This window comes from Phyllobates terribilis, unplaced genomic scaffold (assembly GCF_046119375.1).
Source record: "Phyllobates terribilis strain yellow unplaced genomic scaffold, ASM4611937v1 Scaffold_2__4_contigs__length_985480577, whole genome shotgun sequence".
In the NCBI taxonomy this organism is placed as follows: Eukaryota; Metazoa; Chordata; class Amphibia; order Anura; family Dendrobatidae; genus Phyllobates; species Phyllobates terribilis.
Window position 1 is genome coordinate 131,499,374 of NW_027362762.1, and position 22,765 is coordinate 131,522,138.

At 44.1% G+C, this 22,765-nt stretch overlaps 1 protein-coding gene across 1 annotated transcript in view; it reads left to right on the forward strand.

Moving 5' to 3' along the window:
* The window catches only part of LOC141250072 (guanylate cyclase soluble subunit beta-2-like), a 37,880-nt gene extending 15,336 nt beyond the window's left edge, over positions 1-22,544 (forward strand). Inside the window, exons 7-13 of the mRNA XM_073669863.1 lie at positions 12,495-12,711; positions 14,540-14,860; positions 15,256-15,404; positions 17,463-17,609; positions 17,706-17,860; positions 19,213-19,382; positions 22,081-22,544. Of these exons, the coding sequence (XP_073525964.1) occupies positions 12,495-12,711; positions 14,540-14,860; positions 15,256-15,404; positions 17,463-17,609; positions 17,706-17,860; positions 19,213-19,382; positions 22,081-22,202 (1,281 nt within the window). The 3' untranslated portion in view covers positions 22,203-22,544. The remainder of the gene's footprint in view (positions 1-12,494; positions 12,712-14,539; positions 14,861-15,255; positions 15,405-17,462; positions 17,610-17,705; positions 17,861-19,212; positions 19,383-22,080) is intronic.
* Positions 22,545-22,765: the final 221 nt, after the last annotated feature.

Sequence of the window (22,765 nt, forward strand, 5' to 3'; positions counted from 1 at the left end):
ATATGGGCATATAGGTTATAGGAAGCCGAACAAAACGATACCTTGATATCTGTGATCTGATTTCTTATTCCAGAGAAATCCATGTTTGTCTTAATATGTAAATGAGCTGTTAAGATCTATGGGCCGGACATAGATCTCCCAGAGAATCTGCCTCCAGAGATTATTTTATATGAAAGGGGGAGTTACCAGTGTGAGACATGTAATGGTTGACAGTCTGCTCTCCTGATCTACATGTCTCACACTGGTAATGCTCCCTTTTATTTAAAATAAGCCCAAGAGGCAGACCATAGATCTCAACAACACATATAAATAAAAATGTGTATTTCTCTGGAATAAGACATCGGATCGCAGATATCAAGGTATCATTTTATTCAGTTTCCTATGAGCTACATGTCCATGTAGATGGCTTAGGAGGGTTGATCCTACAGACAGATTCCTTTTAACCCCTTAACAACATCTGATGTACTAATACGCGTCTGTGCCCTGGGACTTAAGAGCCAGACCCGTATTAGTACGTCATGGCGATCGCACGCGCATACAGGCTGTGCGGGCGCGATCGCCGCCGGGTGTCAGCTGATTGTCACAGCTGACACCCGATACTATGTGCAGGGAGCAGTCCTGCACCGCTCCCAGCACATTAACCCCCGCGATGCTGCGATCGAAGTCGATCGAAGTCGATCGCAGCATTGCGGGGGCAAGGGGAGGTGATCGCCGATACTCACCTCCTCTTCCGGCTTCCAGCGCAGTCTGCAAAGGCTTCCCGGGTGTTGCCATGACGACCCGATGTCGTCATGACAACATCCGGGTCACCAGAAAGCAGGAAGATTGTTTGGACATGCGCAGTGCATCTCCAAACAATCTTCTCCCTGTCCAGCGCTGACAGCCTGCATGACACAGGGATGGTGATGCATTCCTGTGCCATGCAGGCGATCAGAGAAAAAAAAGTGAAAGTCCCAGAGTGGGACAAAGTAATAAAGTATATAAACTTTCAGAAAGTGAAAAAAAAAAAAAATTGCAAAAATATTAAAAAAAAATAAAAAAAATAATCCACCAAAAATAAAAATATAATGTACCCATCAATAATTATTATTATAAAAAAAACAAAAAAAATAAAAGTACACATATTTGGTATCGCCGCGTCCGAAACAACCTGACCTATAAAACTGTCCCACTAGTTAACCCCTTCAGTGAACACGGTAAAAAAAAAAAAAAAAAAAACGAAGCAAAAAATAATGCTTTATCACCATACCGCCAAACAAAAAATGGAATAACACACGATCAAAAAGACAAATATAAATAAAAATTGTACCGCTGAAAACAGCATCTCGTCCCGCAAAAAACAAGCCGACATACAGCTCCATCAGCCGAAAAATAAAAAAGTTATAGCTCTCAGAATAAAGCGATGCTAAAAAATATTTTTTCTATAAAATTGCTTTTATTATGTAAAAGTGCAAAACATAGAAAAACGATATAAATGTGGTACCGCTGTAAACGTACTGACCCGAAGAATAAAGCTGCCTTATCAATTTTACCACATGCGGAACAGAATAAAAAAAAGCAAAAAAAACAATTCCTGAATTGTTGGTTTTTGTTTATTCTGCCTCCCAAAAATCGGAATAGAAAGCGATCAAAAAATGTCACATGCCTGAAAATGGCACCAATAACAACGTCAAGTCATCCCGCAAAAAAAGAGCCGTCACATGACTGTCTGCCAAAATATGGAAAAATTATAGCTCTCAAAATATGGCGATGCAAAAACTAGATTTTACAAAAAATGCGTCTTTTAGTGTGTGACAGCTGTCAGTCATAAAAACCCCATATGATTCTGGTATTGCTGTAATCACACTGACCCGAAGAATAAAGTCGTCTAATCACTTATACTGCACAAGGAACGGCGTCAAAAATAAACTCTTGGGTTAGGATTGGGCTAGGGTTAGGGCTGGGTTTGGGGTTAGGGTTGTGCTAGGGTTAGGGTTGTGCTAGGGCTAGGGTTGTGCTAGGGCTAGGGTTGTGCTAGGGTTAGGGTTGTGCTACGGTTAGGGTTGTGCTACGGTTAGGGTTGTGCTAGGGTTAGGGCTGGGGTTGGGATTAGAGTTGGGGTTAGGGTTGTGATGGGGTTGGGATTTTTTTCAAAAGTAAGAAAAAAAGATGACAATATGGCGACTAGTGTTGAGCGCAAGTGCTCGCTACTTGAGTTTGCATCGGGTGCTCTGGTATGCATTGAGTATCGTGGGTATTTGAGTGACATGCTCAAGTCTCTGCCCCATTTGCTTCGCGGCCAAAAAAACTTTACGGGGATTGCCTGCCATGCACGAGCGATCCCCGCATGGTTTTTTTTGGGTGTCTAATAACCGTGAAACATGCGAAGCAGAGACTCGAGCATGTCACTCGAGCACACGCTGTACATGGTGCATATCTGAGTACCCGATGCAAACTCAAGTAGCGAGCACTTGCGCTCAAGACTAATGACAACTTATTCAATATGATGACCTAATGTAAACAAATTCTGTGTCGTACCTCTGGGTTCAAAATGTTCACTATACACCTTAATAAAATCCTTGAGGGGTATAGTTTCCAAAATGGGGTCACTTGTGGGGAAGCTCCACTGTTTAGGCACATCACGGGCTCTCCAAACGCGACATGGTGTCCGCTAACAAATTGAATGGAAAATCGGCTCAAATTGTTAGCGGACGCCATGTTGTGTTTGGAGAGCCCCTGCGTGCCCAAACATTGGAGCTCCCCCACAAGTGACCCCATTTTGGAAACTAGACCCCCCAAGGCACCTATCTAGATGCATAGTGAGCACTTGGAACCCCCAGGTGCTTCACAAATTGATTCATAAAAATGAAAGTGTTTTTTTTTTTCACTTTTTCATTTTTATGAGCACTTGGAACCCCCAGGTGCTTCACAAATTGATTTGTAAAAATGAAAAAGTGAAAAAAAAAACACTTTTTCATTTTTATGAATCAATTTGTGAAGCACCTGGGGTTCCAAGTGCTCACTATGCATCTAGATAGGTGCCTTGGGGGGTCTAGTTTCCAAAATGGGGAATAAAATAAGCCCAAGAGGCAGATTCTCAGGGAGATCTATGTCTAGACCATAGATCTCAACAACACATATAAATAAAAATGTGTATTTCTCTGGAATAAGACATCGGATCGCAGATATCAAGGTATCATTTTATTCAGTTTCCTATGAGCTACATGTCCATGTAGATGGCTTAGGAGGGTTGATCCTACAGACAGATTCCTTTTAACCCCTTAACAACATCTGATGTACTAATACGCGTCTGTGCCCTGGGACTTAAGAGCCAGACCCGTATTAGTACGTCATGGCGATCGCACGCGCATACAGGCTGTGCGGGCGCGATCGCCGCCGGGTGTCAGCTGATTGTCACAGCTGACACCCGATACTATGTGCAGGGAGCAGTCCTGCACCGCTCCCAGCACATTAACCCCCGCGATGCTGCGATCGAAGTCGATCGAAGTCGATCGCAGCATTGCGGGGGCAAGGGGAGGTGATCGCCGATACTCACCTCCTCTTCCGGCTTCCAGCGCAGTCTGCAAAGGCTTCCCGGGTGTTGCCATGACGACCCGATGTCGTCATGACAACATCCGGGTCACCAGAAAGCAGGAAGATTGTTTGGACATGCGCAGTGCATCTCCAAACAATCTTCTCCCTGTCCAGCGCTGACAGCCTGCATGACACAGGGATGGTGATGCATTCCTGTGCCATGCAGGCGATCAGAGAAAAAAAAGTGAAAGTCCCAGAGTGGGACAAAGTAATAAAGTATATAAACTTTCAGAAAGTGAAAAAAAAAAAAAATTGCAAAAATATTAAAAAAAAATAAAAAAAATAATCCACCAAAAATAAAAATATAATGTACCCATCAATAATTATTATTATAAAAAAAAACAAAAAAAACAATAAAAGTACACATATTTGGTATCGCCGCGTCCGAAACAACCTGACCTATAAAACTGTCCCACTAGTTAACCCCTTCAGTGAACACGGTAAAAAAAAACGAAGCAAAAAACAATGCTTTATCACCATACCGCCAAACAAAAAATGGAATAACACACGATCAAAAAGACAAATATAAATAAAAATTGTACCGCTGAAAACAGCATCTCGTCCCGCAAAAAACAAGCCGATATACAGCTCCATCAGCCGAAAAATAAAAAAGTTATAGCTCTCAGAATAAAGCGATGCTAAAAAATATTTTTTCTATAAAATTGCTTTTATTATGTAAAAGTGCAAAACATAGAAAAACGATATAAATGTGGTACCGCTGTAAACGTACTGACCCGAAGAATAAAGCTGCCTTATCAATTTTACCACATGCGGAACAGAATAAAAAAAAGCAAAAAAAACAATTCCTGAATTGTTGGTTTTTGTTTATTCTGCCTCCCAAAAATCGGAATAGAAAGCGATCAAAAAATGTCACATGCCTGAAAATGGCACCAATAACAACGTCAAGTCATCCCGCAAAAAAAGAGCCGTCACATGACTGTCTGCCAAAATCTGGAAAAATTATAGCTCTCAAAATATGGCGATGCAAAAACTAGATTTTACAAAAAATGCGTCTTTTAGTGTGTGACAGCTGTCAGTCATAAAAACCCCATATGATTCTGGTATTGCTGTAATCACACCGACCCGAAGAATAAAGTCGTCTAATCACTTATACTGCACAAGGAACGGCGTCAAAAATAAACTCTTGGGTTAGGATTGGGCTAGGGTTAGGGCTGGGTTTGGGGTTAGGGTTGTGCTAGGGTTAGGGTTGTGCTAGGGCTAGGGTTGTGCTAGGGCTAGGGTTGTGCTAGGGTTAGGGTTGTGCTACGGTTAGGGTTGTGCTACGGTTAGGGTTGTGCTAGGGTTAGGGCTGGGGTTGGGATTAGAGTTGGGGTTAGGGTTGTGATGGGGTTGGGATTTTTTTCAAAAGTAAGAAAAAAAGATGACAATATGGCGACTAGTGTTGAGCGCAAGTGCTCGCTACTTGAGTTTGCATCGGGTGCTCTGGTATGCATTGAGTATCGTGGGTATTTGAGTGACATGCTCAAGTCTCTGCCCCATTTGCTTCGCGGCCAAAAAAACTTTACGGGGATTGCCTGCCATGCACGAGCGATCCCCGCATGTTTTTTTTGGGGTGTCTAATAACCGTGAAACATGCGAAGTGAAAAAGTGAAAAAAAAAACACTTTTTCATTTTTACGAATCAATTTGTGAAGCACCTAGGGGTTCCAAGTGCTCACTATGCATCTAGATAGGTGCCTTGGGGGTCTAGTTTCCAAAATGGGGTCACTTGTGGGGGAGCTCCAAAGTTTGGGCACACAGGGCCTCTCCAAATGCAACATGGTGTCCGCTAACAATTTGAGTCGATTTTCCATTCAATTTGTTAGCGGATACCATGTTGCATTTGGAGAGTCCCTGTGTGCCCAAACATTGGAGCTCCCCCACAAGTGACCCCATTTTGGAAACTAGACCCCTCAAGGCACCTATCTAGATGCATAGTGAGCACTTGGAACCCCTAGGTGCTTCACAAATTGATTCGTAAAAATGAAAAAATGAAAAAAAAAACACTTTTTCATTTTTACGAATCAATTTGTGACACACCTTCTCATTTAAAGATTTTTCTGTATTTTCATGACTGAAAATTGTACATTCACACTGAAGGCATCAAAACTATGAATTAACACATGTGGAATTATATACTTAACAAAAAAGTGTGAAACAACTGAAAATATGTCTTATATTCTAGGTTCTTCAATTAGCCACCTTTTGCTTTGATGGCTGCTTTGCACACTCTTGGCATTCTCTTGATGAGCTTCAAGAGGTAGTCACCGGAAATGGTTTTCGCTTCACAGATGTGCCCTGTCAGGTTTAATAAGTGGGATTTCTTGCCTTATAAATGGGGTTGGGACCATCAGCTGTGTTGTGCGGAAGTCTGGTGAGATACACAGCTGATATGACGCGCCCCCTGGGCCGTGGGGTACTCGGCAGCCGGGCCTCTGTGGATACCCGTGGGGGATATCACAGTGGCTGGCCCGGTCTGTGACCCAGGGCGGTTAGTAAAAGGGGGATATTTATAGGGGATTTGGAAAGTTCGTGACGCCACCTGTGGAATACGGCTAAGGGGTGCCGCCGCTGCGGAGCAGTCCTCTGGAGCTGGTGTTACGGCAGCAGGGATGGTGTGGCTTTCCACAGGTAGAGCTAGCTCCAGGGCAGCGTGGGGTGTAATGGATGGTGGTGCAGGGCAGGGCCATATTTTCCCTTAGGCACTTGTAGGCATGTGCCTAGGGCGCCGGAATTCGGGGAGGGCGGCGCCTGAGCGTGTTTTTTTTTTTTTGGTGTGGTTTTTTTTTTTTGGTTTGCGCCCCGAGCCGGCCGGGTGGCTCCGCCCTCCCCGGCAACAACTGGCAGACAGTGGCGGGGGGGGGCCCCCGGACCGCTCCCCCAGCAGCGGCGCACGGCCACTGCTTCTTCTACGGCCGGGCCAGCACTGCAGCAGCTAACTTCCCTCTGTGCTGGCCCGCCCGCATCACTGCTAGGAGACACGGCCCTGTGCGCGGCCGTGTCTCCTAGTTGTGACGTCACGCAGTGCGCGCCCGGCCTGCAGTGCTGCACCGGAGAGGACTGGAGCCGAGCCGGGGGATGGTGAGTCTGTGTGTGTGAGAGTGTGTGTGTGTATGAGAGAGTGTGTGTATGAGAGAGTGTGTGTGTGAGAGAGTGTGTATGTGTGAGAGTGTGTATGTGTGATTGAGTGTGTGTGTGTGTGTGTGTGTGTGCAGGCAGATATCATTGTGTGATGTCTGTTTATATGTATTTTTGTGTTTCAAATGTGTTTATGCGTGTATGTATATGTTTGTGTGTGCGTGACTGCGTGCGGACTCCCGCTGTCTCTGGGGGGGCGCCGTGCGGCCTCCCGCTGTGTATAGATGGCGCTGTGCGGCCTCCTGCTGTGTATAGATGGTGCTGTGCGGCCTCCTGCTGTGTATAGATGGCGCTGTGCAACCTCCTGCTGTGTATAGATGGCGCTGTGCAACCTTCTGCTGTGTATAGATGGCGCTGTGCGGCCTCCCGCTGTGTATAGATGGCTACGTGCGGCCTCCCACTGTGTATAGATGGCACCGTGTGGCCTCCTGCTGTGTATAGATGGCGCCGTGCGGCCTCCTGCTGTGTATAGATGGCTACGTGCGGCCTCCTGCTGTGTATAGATGGCTACGTGCGGCCTCCTGCTGTGTATAGATGGCTACGTGCGGCCTCCCGTTGTGTATAAATGGCGCCGTACGGCCTCCTGCTGTGTATAGATGGCTATGTGCGGCCTTCTGCTGTGTATAGATGACTACGTGTGGCCTCCTACTGTGTATAGATGGCTATGTGCGGCCTCCTGCTGTGTATAGATGGCTACGTGTGGCCTCCCGCTGTGTATAGATGGCTACGTGCGGCCTCCCGTTGTGTATAAATGGCACCGTACGGCCTCCTGCTGTGTATAGATGGCTACGTGCGGCCTCCTGCTGTGTATAGATGGCTACGTGTGGCCTCCTGCTGTGTATAGATGGCTACGTGCGGTCTCCCGTTGTGTATAAATGGTGCCGTACGGCCTCCTGCTGTGTATAGATGGCTACGTGCGGCCTCCCACTGTGTATAGATGGCACCGTGTGGCCTCCTGCTGTGTATAGATGGCGCCGTGCGGCCTCCTGCTGTGTATAGATGGCTACGTGCGGCCTCCTGCTGTGTATAGATGGCTACGTGCGGCCTCCTGCTGTGTATAGATGGCTATGTGCGGCCTCCTGTTGTGTATAAATGGCGCCATACGGCCTCCTGCTGTGTATAGATGGCTACATGCGGCCTTCTGCTGTGTATAGATGACTACGTGTGGCCTCCTGCTGTGTATAGATGGCTATGTGCGGCCTCCTGCTGTGTATAGATGGCTACGTGTGGCCTCCCACTGTGTATAGATGGCTACGTGCGGCCTCCCGTTGTGTATAAATTGCGCCGTACGGCCTCCTGCTGTGTATAGATGGCTACGTGCGGCCTCCTGCTGTGTATAGATGGCTACGTGCGGCCTCCTGCTGTGTATAGATGGCTAAGTGCGGCCTCCCGATATGTATAGATGGCTACGTGCGGCCTCCCGCTGTATATAGATGGCTACGTATGGCCTCCCGCTGTGTATAGATGGGTACGTGTGGCCCCCTGCTGTGTATAGATGGCTATGTGCGGCCTCCTGCTGTGTATAGATGGCTACGTGCGGCCTCCCGTTGTGTATAAATGGCGCCATACGGCCTCCTGCTGTGTATAGATGGCTACATGCGGCCTTCTGCTGTGTATAGATGACTACGTGTGGCCTCCTGCTGTGTATAGATGGCTATGTGCGGCCTCCTGCTGTGTATAGATGGCTACGTGTGGCCTCCCACTGTGTATAGATGGCTACGTGCGGCCTCCCGTTGTGTATAAATTGCGCCGTACGGCCTCCTGCTGTGTATAGATGGCTACGTGCGGCCTCCTGCTGTGTATAGATGGCTACGTGCGGCCTCCTGCTGTGTATAGATGGCTAAGTGCGGCCTCCCGATATGTATAGATGGCTACGTGCGGCCTCCCGCTGTATATAGATGGCTACGTATGGCCTCCCGCTGTGTATAGATGGCTACGTGTGGCCCCCTGCTGTGTATAGATGGCTACGTGCGGCCTCCCGTTGTGTATAAATGGCGCCGTGCGGCCTCCCGCTGTGTATAGATGGCTACGTGCGGCCTCCTGCTGTGTGTAGATGGCGCCGTTCGGCCTCCTGCTGTGTATAGATGGCGCCGTGCGGCCTCCCGCTGTGTATAGATGGTGCCGTGCGGCCTCCCACCGTGTATAGATGGCGCCATGCGGCCTCCCACCGTGTATAGATTGCTACGTGTGCTCAATATTGAGTCATACAATTAATGTAAGGCTATGTGCCCACGATGCAGAAATGCTTCGGATTTTTTTTGAGCGTTTCTGCATCTCCCTGGCAGAAAAAACGCATGCGGATTTTACATGCGTTTTTCCTGCCAGGGACATGCGGATGTGAAGCGTTCTTCACTTGCAATTCCGCATTTATATAGTGTGACCGTAAAAGAATGGTAAAAAATAAAAAATAAATATATAATTACCTTCAGATGGCCTGCCAACGTCAGCGGTCGCGTGACCCGTCACATGACTAAATGACGTCACGGCAGGTCCTTTTCAGACCATCGTGAGCTGCTGGCAAGCCAGGACACATCGGATAAAGACACCGGGGGCCATCAGAAGGTAAGTATAATATTTATTTTTTATTTTATTCTTTTTTTTTTACAGGTACTATGGTACCCGGGTCCGGAGGAGAGTCTCCTCTTCTCCAAACCCGGGTACCATCCGCACATTGAAACGCATGGATTCTGCATGTACAGATGCAGTGATGCGGATTACATGCATTCCAATGCAAGTCAATGGCGGCGAAAACGCCGAGCTTCCGCAAAATAATTGGTAGTGCTGTGGATTTTTCCACAATGATAATCCGCAGCGGCAATTTCCGCAGCATGTGCACAGCACATGCGGATTATCATTGGGGAACATGGCAGACCTTCTACCAAGCGTTTTTTAAGCGTTTCTGCAGCGGAATTGCTTAAAAAACGCATAGTGGGCACACAGCCTAAAAAAAAATATTATAATTATTATTGTGCCAAATTAATTTCACGTGAACTATCACATGATCTATCACAGGGGATCATGTGACATGTGATACATCAGGTGTGTGTGTGTGTGTGTGTGTGTGTGTGTGTGTGTGTGTGTGTGGGGGGGGGGCGCGCCTTCTAAACTGCCCGGGGCCCTTGCTACTCTTAATCCACCCCTGATCGCGCCCTCTCGCCCTCCGGTCACGCCCACCAACCTCACCTCTCTAGTCTGCTCTGCTGCTGCGATCTGGAAAGAAGAGGAGGAGCCCGGGCACTTGAAGTTCCCGCGGAGGCCCGGGCAGCACATCGCTGGCGGCGGCTCATCTCAGCAGGCAGCGCCGGTAATTGTGTCCTGTTGTGATGTGCATTGCGCCGACACTGCCACCCGGGCCGTGCATGATGCTGGCTGAGGAGCTGCCGCTTCTGCAGACAGTCTGCTCTGCAGCATAATTGATGATGGCGGGTAGCAGGCGGCGAGGCGGGCCCGCGGGATCATAGTTTATGCGCAGACGCGCAGTCAGCAGCTGTCGCCGGTACTGTGTTCTGTGCTGTGCACAGACAGTACAGCCAGCGGGCAGCAGTGCCAGCCTGACAGAGCCCAGACTGCCTGAGTCTCTGACTAGTCTCAGACTCTGAGGAGTCTGACTAGTCTGTAACTGTTGTCACTGGTCAGACATGATGGCAGGCAGCAGCAGGGAGGGACACAGTGGGGTCTGAATCCCAGACATGGGCAGCATCAGACACTACAGCATTGCATATGGGCCATATGCAATGCTGCAGTGCCTGCTGCAGCCCAGTTCTGTGTGGGCCGCTCCCACCCCCCCCCACCCCCATATACAATGCTGCAGCCCTGTGGTCTGTGTGGGCCGCTCCCATCCCCCCCCATATGCAATGCTGCAGCCCTGTGGTCTGTGTGGGCTGCTCCCATCCCCCTCCCCCATATGCAATGCTGCAGCCCTGTGGTCTGTGTGGGCTGCTCCCATCCCCCCCACCCCCATATACAATGCTGCAGCCCTGTGGTCTGTGTGCAAAAGGTGGCTACTTTGAAGAACCTAGAATATAAGACATATTTTCAGTTGTTTCACACTTTTTTGTTAAGTATATAATTCCACATGTGTTAATTCATCGTTTTGATGCCTTCAGTGTGAATGTACAATTTTCATAGTCATGAAAATACAGAAAAATCTTTATATGAGAAGGTGTGTCCAAACTTTTGGTCTGTACTGTATGTGTAACATATGCTATTATATGGACCGTGTCTCCTTATATTGTGTTATGTCATTTCTACATGCAGGGGTCTGTGCCTCACTAAGTTTTGTTATGGGGACCAGTTTTTCAACCATATCTGTATATTTCCCTATGGAATATGGATTGCATTTTATCTGCTTTTTTCTCTCTCTTCTCCTCTGTTTTCACTATTTCTCTCTACTCTCTTTACTTGTCACTGTTTCCCACTACTTCACCACAACCCAGCACGACACAACGGTTCAGCTTAGCAGGAGCCCTTTACTTAACCCACAGTTCCGCGTCTTCTTTACCCTTACGAGAGCTATGACACCATTATGGCCGGTACTTATCTTTTTTAATGCTGACGATCTGGGACTCCCGCCCTTAGCACTCTGTTCGTCTTGCATACTCAATCCTGTGTAGGCCTATTATCTTCAAGAGTTATAAACTCTCGGCCTTTTTGCTAGGCGTCCCCTCCCAGAAAACATCTACAGAAAATCACTCTGCTCCGAATCTCGCTATCTCTTCCTTCAGCCTCCTCTCACTTTAGGGACACCCAGAAATGAGGCACTGCTCAGATTGGAACTTTATTCCTTTCTCTATGCACTTCAGGCCCTATCTATTTTCCTGACAGGAAACTGTCACTATCCCTCAACTAAGCCACTCCCACTCTGGGCTAGTCCCAAACAATAACTCTCGCTATCCCTACTGTCAGGCAATTCTCATTATCAACATTACTAACATCTTTAACACACATCACAATTCACATTACACTAATACTTGTTTCTTCAAGGGGAAAGTGGGCAATATGTCCATCTGCTTACACTGCCACATCTAAATGTCTTCGGCTCACAGAGACAGTTCTACTCTTTGGTCAAACTATCATACAAAATTAACAAAATGCTATACTACTATGCTATGGGACTATATTCCTTGGTACACTGAGGGCATGGGTACCACTGTATTTCTGGGCAAGCTGGCTGGTATTGGTACACAGACTGAGACCAGCATTACGGTAGCTCGAGCTCAGATAGCAGCCAGCTGAAAGATCGTGTTTGCGAAAGCTATTCCTCCCAACCCCATGCACATGCACAATTGGATGAGCAAATATGTATTCTCAGTAGGGAAATAGGAAGCTGCCAGATATTTTTGGCAGTGACTTATTTTTCATGAGGATTTGGGGAGCATTCACCTAAGTTGGATGTCCAACTTTTAAAGTGTACCTGTAGTGTCAAGGGACTTTAAATAATAAGTCATCCTTGTATGGCTTGTATGCTCAGTTTCTCCTCTCGGCATGCTCTATTAGGAGACTAGCTGTCATGATGTCATCTTGTTCGCCATATACTTCAAAAGGAGACAGTAAACAGAGTGGATTGTGAATTCAGGAGGCGATGGAGGGGAAGAAGTGGCTCATGAGTGGAGAAAGAAGATTATTTCTCTGATACAATGTTCAGAGTTTCATATTTTCCTCGCACTATTAATTTATGGAAAGTTTGTGGAAAATCACACTGTCTTTCTGACTATGTTCTCGTTGTATTGTGTTATTAGCATTATTCATATTTATATGTTTTTCTCTATTTTCTACTGTGACCAGCTGAAAGTAAAGCAGGCCGGTGTAAACATACAGAAATATGTCCCTGGAATCCAAACTATGGACATCAGATTAGATGAATATTTCACCATCGTCCACCCTCAAGTTACTTTCACTATTTCAAACATTAAGATGTTCACCAATAGTCAGTTTGTGCTGAAGACAAAGCGAGAAATGATGCCGGAGTCCTGGAAGAAGCAGCCTACGCTGAAGCTCAGAGGTGCTGTTGTCCTAACTTTCTCCATATATTTGTATGGATCTCAGTGGTGCAGACTAGGTATAAAGAAGGCTTATGAAACTTTTCCTGGGTGATTTATAATTATTCATACTGAGCACAATGAATACATTTCAGCTTTTCTGCTTCTTTTTTTTTTAACACTTTGAATATGCCATTTACCATGAGCTGTTTTCAGTCAGTGGCACAAAGGGGCTACCAAGGGATCTACACAGGCATGCTTTATGCTCAAAAGATTGTCCAGCCTTGGGATGAAGGGCTACAGTCAGTCTATATGGAGAGCACACTGCACGCTGTCAGGACTCTCTGATATTGCCAGTGAGAGCGGGCAGTCACATGACCGCAAATATACAATTTGCATACTTCTGCTCTTATTCCGACTAGACGTGCTTGTCCTCTCTAAGTGCATGAGCATGTCTAGTCAGCATGTGATTGCAATTATGCAAATCACATACTAATGGTCACGTGACTGCCTGCTCTCATGGACAACACTGGAAAATCCTGACAGCGAGTGCACCGCACACTATGAGGATTCAGAAGTCTAATGCAATCATTACAGTTACTGTAGACTTTCATGTCAAGCCTGGACGACCCCTTAAGGGTTATCTTAAAGTGTTTATGCAGATTCCCCTTTACCTATTCACCATGTGGCTCGTACATGACCAGACAAGAACCGCTCACTAAATCCAATTATTTTAACATATGAACCATTTGCAGCAAATAATACAATCATGGGCGAGAGCTGAAGATATCAATGAGCTGCGCAGTCGCAGACACATCTACGAGGGTTGAATGTATTCCTTGGCTCAGCTCAACTAATACATGAAGGAAGAACCTAAAGTCCCAGAGTTTCCTTTATAATCACACCTCAATTTGCCAGTGCTTCCTTCTACTAGACATCAGATGATGTTCCACAGAGGTATATAATATGGGGACAAGCTGAATTGGTTTGCTGAGAGGAAATCTGAGTTCTCATAGGGTTCCCAATACTTTAGGTGCAGCACAACCGACCTCCCTTAGGGCAGGTGCAGACGACATCCGAGAAAATTCCTCTAATTAGGCAAATCACACTCTGATCAGAGTTTGATCATAGTGTGATCCGGTTTTCTCAGATGTGGAGAATTAAAAATAAAAGTTTCTCCATTCAGTCTGTCTGTGAAAATGGGACCGCACTTGGATGTCATCCGAGTACAGTCTGATGTTTTCCACGGTCCAATAGACTTGAATGGCCGAGTGCCAACCGATTATGGTAGGCAAATCGTTCATGCTGCAATTTTTTTCTTGGATCAACTGTTGTCTGAGAAAAAGGTTGGACATGTGCACAGCCCCATAGAATAAAATGGTGGACGAGTGTTATCCGTCAAAACAACAAGATAGCACTCGTCTGAGTTATACATTCGTCTGCACATGTCCTTAGTCTTCCAGATGCCTCACTTACTATCCATAACTGTAGGGCTTGTCTGGCACTGCTCACTTTCTCCCCGGAAACTGAATGGAGCCAGACAACCCCTTTAAATTCTAGCTTCCTTTTTTTTCTAAGTTAACACGGTTCTTGAGATTATCCAAAAATTGAAAAAGAGGCAACACTTTAAAATAAAACCTCAGTTTATTCCCTTGTCAAGGAAGAATTTTTTTTTCTTTATCTGCTGCCTATTTTTTCAATTTTTGGATTTTCTTTAGAACCAGTGGGTTAGGTTCTGGGTCTTGCACTTATCCATATATTTTTTGTCTGGTGCTGCTTTTGTCTTTATCTTTTTGCTCCTGTGATTATGATGTACTTATGTTTCTATATCTACTAAATATTTCTTTAAAGGACATATGATATGGATGGATTCCATACAATGTATGATCTACATGTGTTCTCCAAAGCTGCGAAGTCTGCAGGAACTAGAAGAGAGGAACATGCACATTTCAGATATAGCCAAACACGATGTAACAAGAGACCTCATTCTCCTGAACCATCAAAGACTGGCTGAAATGGAGTTGTCCAACCAGCTGGAGCGCAAGAAGGAAGAGCTGCGTATATTGTCTAAAAACCTGGAGATCGAGAAGAAAAAAACTGAGACGTTGCTGTACGCTATGCTTCCTCAGCATGTGGCCAATCAGTTAAAGGAAGGCAAAAAAGTCCAAGCAGGTATCATACTTGTATGTTTCCTAATGAAACTACTATGATATTGTTATCCCTCATATGTCAAACTATGCAGAACGCGAAATCCAGCCCATCACCAGATTTCATTTCCATGTGACATGCCAGTAAATATTTTTGGTTGGAATTCCACGTTAACACATTCAGAGTTGCTCAGGTTGAAAAAAATACAAGTCCATCAAGTTCAACGTTACACACATCATTTATACATACCTTGGTTCAGAATTATTCATAACTTTAAGTGCCATTTATCCCTTTTTTGAATGCCGCCATACTGCTTGCTATTACGACCTTTTGTGTATAAGTATTCAATGGTTTGACTACTCTAACTGTAAAGAATCCTTTCCTACACCCATACTCACAGATTCTTTTTCTCTTTACAGGCGAGTTTCCAACATGTACAATTCTGTTCAGTGATGTAGTGACATTTACTAACATATGTTCTGCTTGTGAGCCCATCCAAATAGTCAACATGCTTAATGCAATGTATTCAAGATTTGATCACCTGACAAGTGTCCATGATGTGTACAAGGTAAAAGTCAGCAGAGTTCTTCAGCATTCATATTAATAAGTTCAGCGGTTGGAGAGTTGTATTAGGCTGTAATGGTGATTCTGTACAAGTGTATATAATACAGAGGAATGTGGAAACATTTTGTGTTGGATTCTAATATATATATTAGAATATTATATATACACTACAGACCAAAAGTTTGGACACACCTTCTCATTTAAAGATTTTTCTGTATTTTCATGACTATGAAAATTGTACATTCACACTGAAGGCATCAAAACTATGAATTAACACATGTGGAATTATATACTTAACAAAAAAGTGTGAAACAACTGAAAATATGTCTTATATTGTAGGTTCTTAAAAGTAGCCACCTTTTGCTTTGATGACTGCTGTGCACACTCTTGGCATTCTCTTGATGAGCTTCAAGAGGTAGTCACCGGAAATGGTTTTCACTTCAAAGGTGTGCCCTGTCAGGTTTAATAAGTGGGATTTCTTGCCTTATAAATGGGGTTGGGACCATCAGTTGTGTTGTGCAGAAGTCAGGTGGATACACAGCTGATAGTCCTACTGAATAGTCTGTTAGAATTTGTACTATGGCAAGAAAAAGCAGCTAAGTAAAGAAAAACGAGTGGCCATCATTACTTTAAGAAATGAAGGTCAGTCAGTCCGAAAAATTGGGAAAACTTTGAAAGTGTCCCCAAGTGCAGTTGCAAAAACCATCAAGCGCTACAAAGAAACTGGCTCACATGAGGACCGCCCCAGGAAAGGAAGACCAAGAGTCACCTCTGCTTCTGAGGATTAGTTTATCCGAGTCACCAGCCTCAGAAATCGCAGGTTAACAGCAGCTCAAATTAGAGACCAGGTCAATGCCACACAGAGTTCTAGCAGCAGACACATCTCTACAACAACTGTTAAGAGGAGACTTTGTGCAGCAGGCCTTCATGGTAAAATAGCTGCTAGGAAACCACTGCTAAGGACAGGCGACAAGCAGAAGAGACTTGTTTGGGCTAAAGAACACAAGGAATGGACATTAGACCAGTGGAAATCTGTGCTTTGGTCTGATGAGTCCAAATTTGAGATCTTTGGTTCCAACCACCGTGTCTTTGTGCGATGCAGAAAAGGTGAACGGATGGACTCTACATGCCTGGTTCCCACCGTGAAGCATGGAGGAGGAGGTGTGATGGTGTGGGGGTGCTTTGCTGGTGACACTTTTGGGAATTTATTCAAAATTGAAGACATACTGAACCAGCATGGCTACCACAGCATCTTGCAGCGGCATGCTATTCCATCCGGTTTGCGTTTAGTTGGACCATCATTTATTTTTCAACAGAACAATGACCTCAAACACACCTCCAGGCTGTGTAAGGGCTATTTGACCAAGAAGGAGAGTGATGGGGTGCTACGCCAGATGACCTGGCCTCCATAGTCACCAGACCTGAACCGAATCAAGATGGTTTGGGGTGAGCTGGACCGCAGAGTGAAGGCAAAAGGGCCAACAAATGCTAAGCATCTCTGGGAACTCCTTCAAGATTGTTGGAATACCATTTCCGGTGACTACCTATTGAAGCTCATCAAGAGAATGCCAAGAGTGTGCAAAGCAGTCATCAAAGCAAAAGGTGGCTACTTTGAAGAACCTAGAATATAAGACATATTTTCAGTTGTTTCACACTTTTTTGTTAAGTATATAATTCCACATGTGTTAATTCATAGTTTTGATGCCTTCAGTGTGAATGTACAATTTTCATAGTCATGAAAATACAGAAAAATATTTAAATGAGAAGGTGTGTCCAAACTTTTGGTCTGTACTGTATATATATATATATATATACACATCCGGCATATACATACAGTAGATGCCGGATGTACAGAGGTGTTCACCCCATGAAGAATTGCTGCTAGGGGTGAATAGCTCTGTATTACAGGCCCCACTGAGCCTTAACAGCAACACAGAGGTTGCATGGCTGCATATTAGGGAGCTGGAGAGCCTCTGTGCACTTTTATATAGCCAGGCCCAGGGGCCTTCCTTTTCCTTTTATCATGCATAGCAAATGATAGTCATATACATCTGTCACCTAGGTTGAGACTATTGGCGATGCATACATGGTGGTTGGAGGAGTACCAGTTCCTGTGGAAACTCATGTGCAACGAGTTGCAAATTTTGCTTTGGGTATGAGAATGGCAGCAAAAGAGGTTACTAACCCCATATCTGGAGACCCTATTCAGGTAAACATAAGACACAAATGATCCAGTATCTTCCATTTTTTATATTTATTATGCCCATTTCCATACTTATAATATAACAAATACTTATTAATTTAGATCAGAGTTGGTATTCACACCGGACCTGTGTTAGCTGGAGTTGTAGGAGATAAGATGCCAAGATACTGCTTGTTCGGAGACACTGTAAACACAGCTTCTAGGATGGAAAGTCACGGGGTTCCTGATAAAATTCACCTGAGTCCAACAAGTTTCAAGTAAGAATAACAAAGTGGTTAAGCAATGAAAAATAACTATTCATAAATATCTGCCACTTTACCATAAATTTCAGATTGTCAGCCAAATAATTCAGTTTTCAACATATTATTGTTGGCCAGTAACTAGTCTCTTGGATGAAACAGCTTGAACAATTAAGGGTTGATGGCTGAATGATAAGTAAAAATTGGCCTTTTTTGGTGACATTTATCTCTTGTCTCTGAAATATGTGTCATTTTGGCTAACAATTTTTGCAAGTGGGTTTTGTTAAAAAAATAGCAATTGTTTATATTCTGCAGCTTGCAGGTATTTTCATACATTGGATGCTGCTCAGTCCCATTCATTATGAAAACCATCAGATGAGCTCTATTGAAGCAGGTTGTGTAGATGTTTTCAGGAATGCTCAGCAGAGTGAGCATGCATGTTTAGCGAGAGGACACTGCTGGCAGTGGCTTATCTCCTGCCAATCAGAAGGTCAGACATGTAAACATTTACATACCGATCCTTATTTTTGACATTAGCTGCCCAGGAACAGACAGTAGATGGAAGTAGAGTTTTTATTTTGTACAGTCATATACACAGTCCTTTTGAGTTGATTCTGTAAAGGTCTAGTCTTTACAGAGGGTTTTTTTTATCTACAGAAATGTCTTACAGTTCACAGCTACTCTGTAAAGGTTTGATATGTACAGGGATATAGATATTGATGGAGATGAATCATGGAAAAGGAGATAATCCTGGTGCCTGAATGGTTCACTTTTACAGATTATACAGTTGTTGTATTTTCTGAGACCTTATTAAAGGAAACAAGTTGAGAATTGTTTCTGATCTGCAGGCGGGATGTTATAGGGCAGAAGTAGCTAATAAAACTTTTGGTGGGGAAAGTATAACTTGTATTTAATTAATTGAAACCGTGGTGTTTGTATACATGAGTCCAGTGGGTGGTCCTATTCAGTGATTGGCAGTCTTCCCTGTGTGACCGTGCGCGAAAAGATAGCTGTCCAACCACGAGTAGGACCGCCCACTGGACTCATCCATACAAACACCAGAAATTTTAATAAATAAAATCCAAGTTATACAGAATCTTTTCCAACAAACCTATATATCATTCTGCTCAGCTTCTCCTCTATATCCACAGATTGGACTGAATGCAGTATGTGACAAATTCCCTTTAAAACCATCTGGTTATACCCCGGTATATTCAGTTATTTCAGCTGATCAGGACTGGAGAATCTCTTGAATAATTGACATTGCTTCCACATTTTCCAGAGTTGCTCTGTTCTTATTATAGATGATTTTGACATATGAATCTGATTTGTACGATTCTTGATGTTGACACGAGTTCATTCTTTCGTAGTGCCCTGACAACTCAGGACTTTGAAATAGTGGAAAGAGGAGTCATTGAAGTAAAAGGCAAAGGTAAAATGACGACATATTTCTTGTTAAAGAATTTACATTTATCAATAGAAGAAATTATGGGAAGGAAAAATCAACACGAATCAGAGCAAAATCCCAGCTCTACAATAGGTATGTGGTTATTTTATAAATTAAATGGATTTTGGCAGCAGCAGTTGGGATGAATTCACATGCAGCAGATTTGTTGCAAAATTTCTGAATATCCTTTCCATTCATCTGTACAGGGTTGTTTCTGCAGCATTTGCATGGATTTCTGCTCCATACAGATAAATGGGACACTTTAATCTGCCGTGTGTGAATGTAACCTAATGTTTGTTGTTGAGGAGCCTGAAGCATGAAAGTAGAGAGTTTCTACTACAACAGTGCCCCAACAGTATAATTGTGGCCTCTTATCAAAACACAGGAAAACTGTCTTTGTTGTCCACAGCAACTTTGATTTGAGGTCTACTATTTTTATGAATCTGCACTGTTATCATTCAGTGACTTTCCTCTTGTTATGGTCTGGGGAGTTATGCTTTATGGGTAACTAGTGTTTTAAAGTACTCAGAACTTGCAGATCAGTAATTTTATGTGATAACTCAGTAGTAGCATAAATAACCAAGTGAGTAACATACCAACTGGGTGCATGGAGCCATACTATGAGTAAAAAAAATCTGTCAGCAGAATATCACCCCCGAACTATTTATATGCACATGTAGTTCTTTCAAAGACAAGACAATTAATACCTCTACTTGGCCAGTCCGTTCCTCCAATACTGAGAAATCAGCATTTGAATTGATATGTAAATGAGACTAAAGTGCTATTTGTATATTGGAAGCCTGTGTCACTCCAGCTCTATTTCCCATTCAACGTTGCCTCTTTCTGCTTGACTGATGGCACATTTGCCTTTAGCCACACAGCATAGAAGGCTGTCAGTCACGCAGGAGGAGGCAGCACTGGGTGGGGAATAGAGCTGGAGTGACAGAGGCGTTAGATCTACAAATAGCTCCTCACTCTCTTTTGCATAACAATTAAAATAGTGATTTCTCAGTAACGGAGTAATGGACTGGCCATGTAGAGGTATTGCTGGGCTTGTCCTTGAAAGAGCTACATGTGGATATAAATAGTTTATGGGGTGAAACCCTGCTGACAGATTCCCTTTCAAATGTCAGGAATGTATCCAAATGGAATAATGGTCAGGAGGTAATAAACAGGGTAATATACAGGGTGGGCCATTTATATGGATACACCTAAATTAAATGGAAATGGTTGGTGATATCAACTTCCTGTTTGCGGCACATTAGTATATGGGAGGGCGAAAACTTTTCCAGATAGGTGGTGACCATGGCGGCTATTTTAAAGTCGGCCATTTTGGATCCAACTTTATTTTTTTCAATGGGAAGTGGGTCATGTGACACATCAAACTTATTGAGAATTTCATAAGAAAAACAATGGCGTGCTTGGTGTTAACTAGTGATGAACGAGCATGCTTGTTGCTCGAGATTTACGAGCATTCTCGGGTGAGCACCTATTATCTTCAGCGTGCTCGGGCGTTAAGTTTTCGTCGCTCCGTGAACATTATTTGCGACTGTTTGACAGCTTTAATACATGTGAGGAATGCCTGTTTTTCAAGCATTCCTCACATGTATTAAAGCTGTCACAGTCGCAAATCATGTTCACAGAGTGACGAAAACTTAAAGCCCGAGCATGCTGAGGAAAATAGGTGCTCGCCTGAGCATGCTCGTAAATCTTGAGCAACGCGCATGCTCGATCATCACTAGTGTTAGAAAAACTTTATTCTTTGATGAGTTTTTTACAAGTTTATGACCACTTATAAAATGTGTTCAAAGTGCTGCCCATTGTGTTGGATTGTCAATGCAACCCTCTTCTCCCACTCTTGACACACTGATAGCAACACCGCAGAAGAAATGCTAGCACAGGCTTCCAGTATCCGTTGTTTCAACACATCTCGTATCTTGATGGTATGGTGTGGTATATGAGGTGCAAAGATAGTGGGGCTATTCTTCATCAATGGAAACCTTAATGCCACTGGATATCTAAAATTGCTACATAATGATGTGTTGCCCTCTTTATGCACTGAAGATGGCACGTTCCCTGAGTTTTTCCAACAAGATGGTGCACCACCACATTATGGGTGTCAGGTCCGAGCATTCCTACATGAACAGTTTCCTGGAAAGTGGATTGGTCGTCGTGGGCCAGTTGAATGACCACCAAGGTCTCCTGATCTGACCCCCTTAGACTTTAATCTTTGGGGTCATCTGAAGGCAATTGTCTATGCTGTGCAGCATCTGAAACAACGGATACTGGAAGCCTGTGCTAGCATTTCTTCTGCGGTGTTGCTATCAGTGTGTCAAGAGTGGGGGAAGAGGGTTGCATTGACAATCCAACACAATGGGCAGCACTTTGAACACATTTTATAAGTGGTCATAAACTTGTAAAAAACTCATCAAAGAATAAAGTTATGTTAAAACCAAGCACACCATTGTTTTTTCTTATGAAATTCTCAATAAGTTTGATGTCACATGACCCTCTTCCCATTGAAAAAAATAAAGTTGGATCCAAAATGGCTGACTTCAAAATGGCCACCATGGTCACAACCCATCTGGAAAAGTTTCCCCCTTCCCATATACTAATGTGCCACAAACAGAAAGTTGATATCACCAACCATTCCCATTTAATTTAGGTGTATCCATATAAATGGCCCACCCTGTATAACCGTAAGTTGCTGATTAGAATTATTTTCCTATAATTGTGTTTGAGCAGAATACACAAATAAATGCCATATGATAATAAGGTCACTTTATTCTAGACTCAATTGGCGTAGGCACGTCAAAGAATTGTGCTGAAACTGGACTACTAGAGAACGAGGAAAAGGAAGAGAAGAGTGGTGATCTGCCTGTCCCTATGTCCAGGACCTGCCATCTGCTGTAGATAGCCCGACTATCTTTACAGTCAATACTGCCGGATCGCAAAATCAAATACACAGCCATGCAACGTCATTTACAGCTTTTCAACAAGGCACCATCATAAGAATCCGAGTCTGACCAAAAATGGGTCCAAATTGCAAGTGCTGTAACCATGAAGTTGAAGCGAGTTGGAATAGGACTCAGATGTTAGGCAATAGAGGCACAGACAAAACTGGACTGCTCATTGTTACAGTAACTTGTCAGTCCCTACTTGCAATACTTACTCCTAAATTCCAAACAGACTAAGGGTAGATTTATAGGTAGCAAATTTGTTGCAGGAATTTCTACAACTAGAATCAGTTCAAAGCATCGGAGTGCAAATAAAATGGAATTCTGTCCAATTTCTCATGGATATGCCATCCCATTATGAATGGTGGGAGGATGTGGGGTCAGACCTCTGGGACCACTCTCAGCCCTATTTAGCATTGCATCCATTTTTAAAGGGACTTGCTTTGAACAGTCATTCTGTGCTGACAAAGTACAGGCACTCGCTGCGCTGTTGTATAGCCAAGCGTTTAAGTGCTCCTT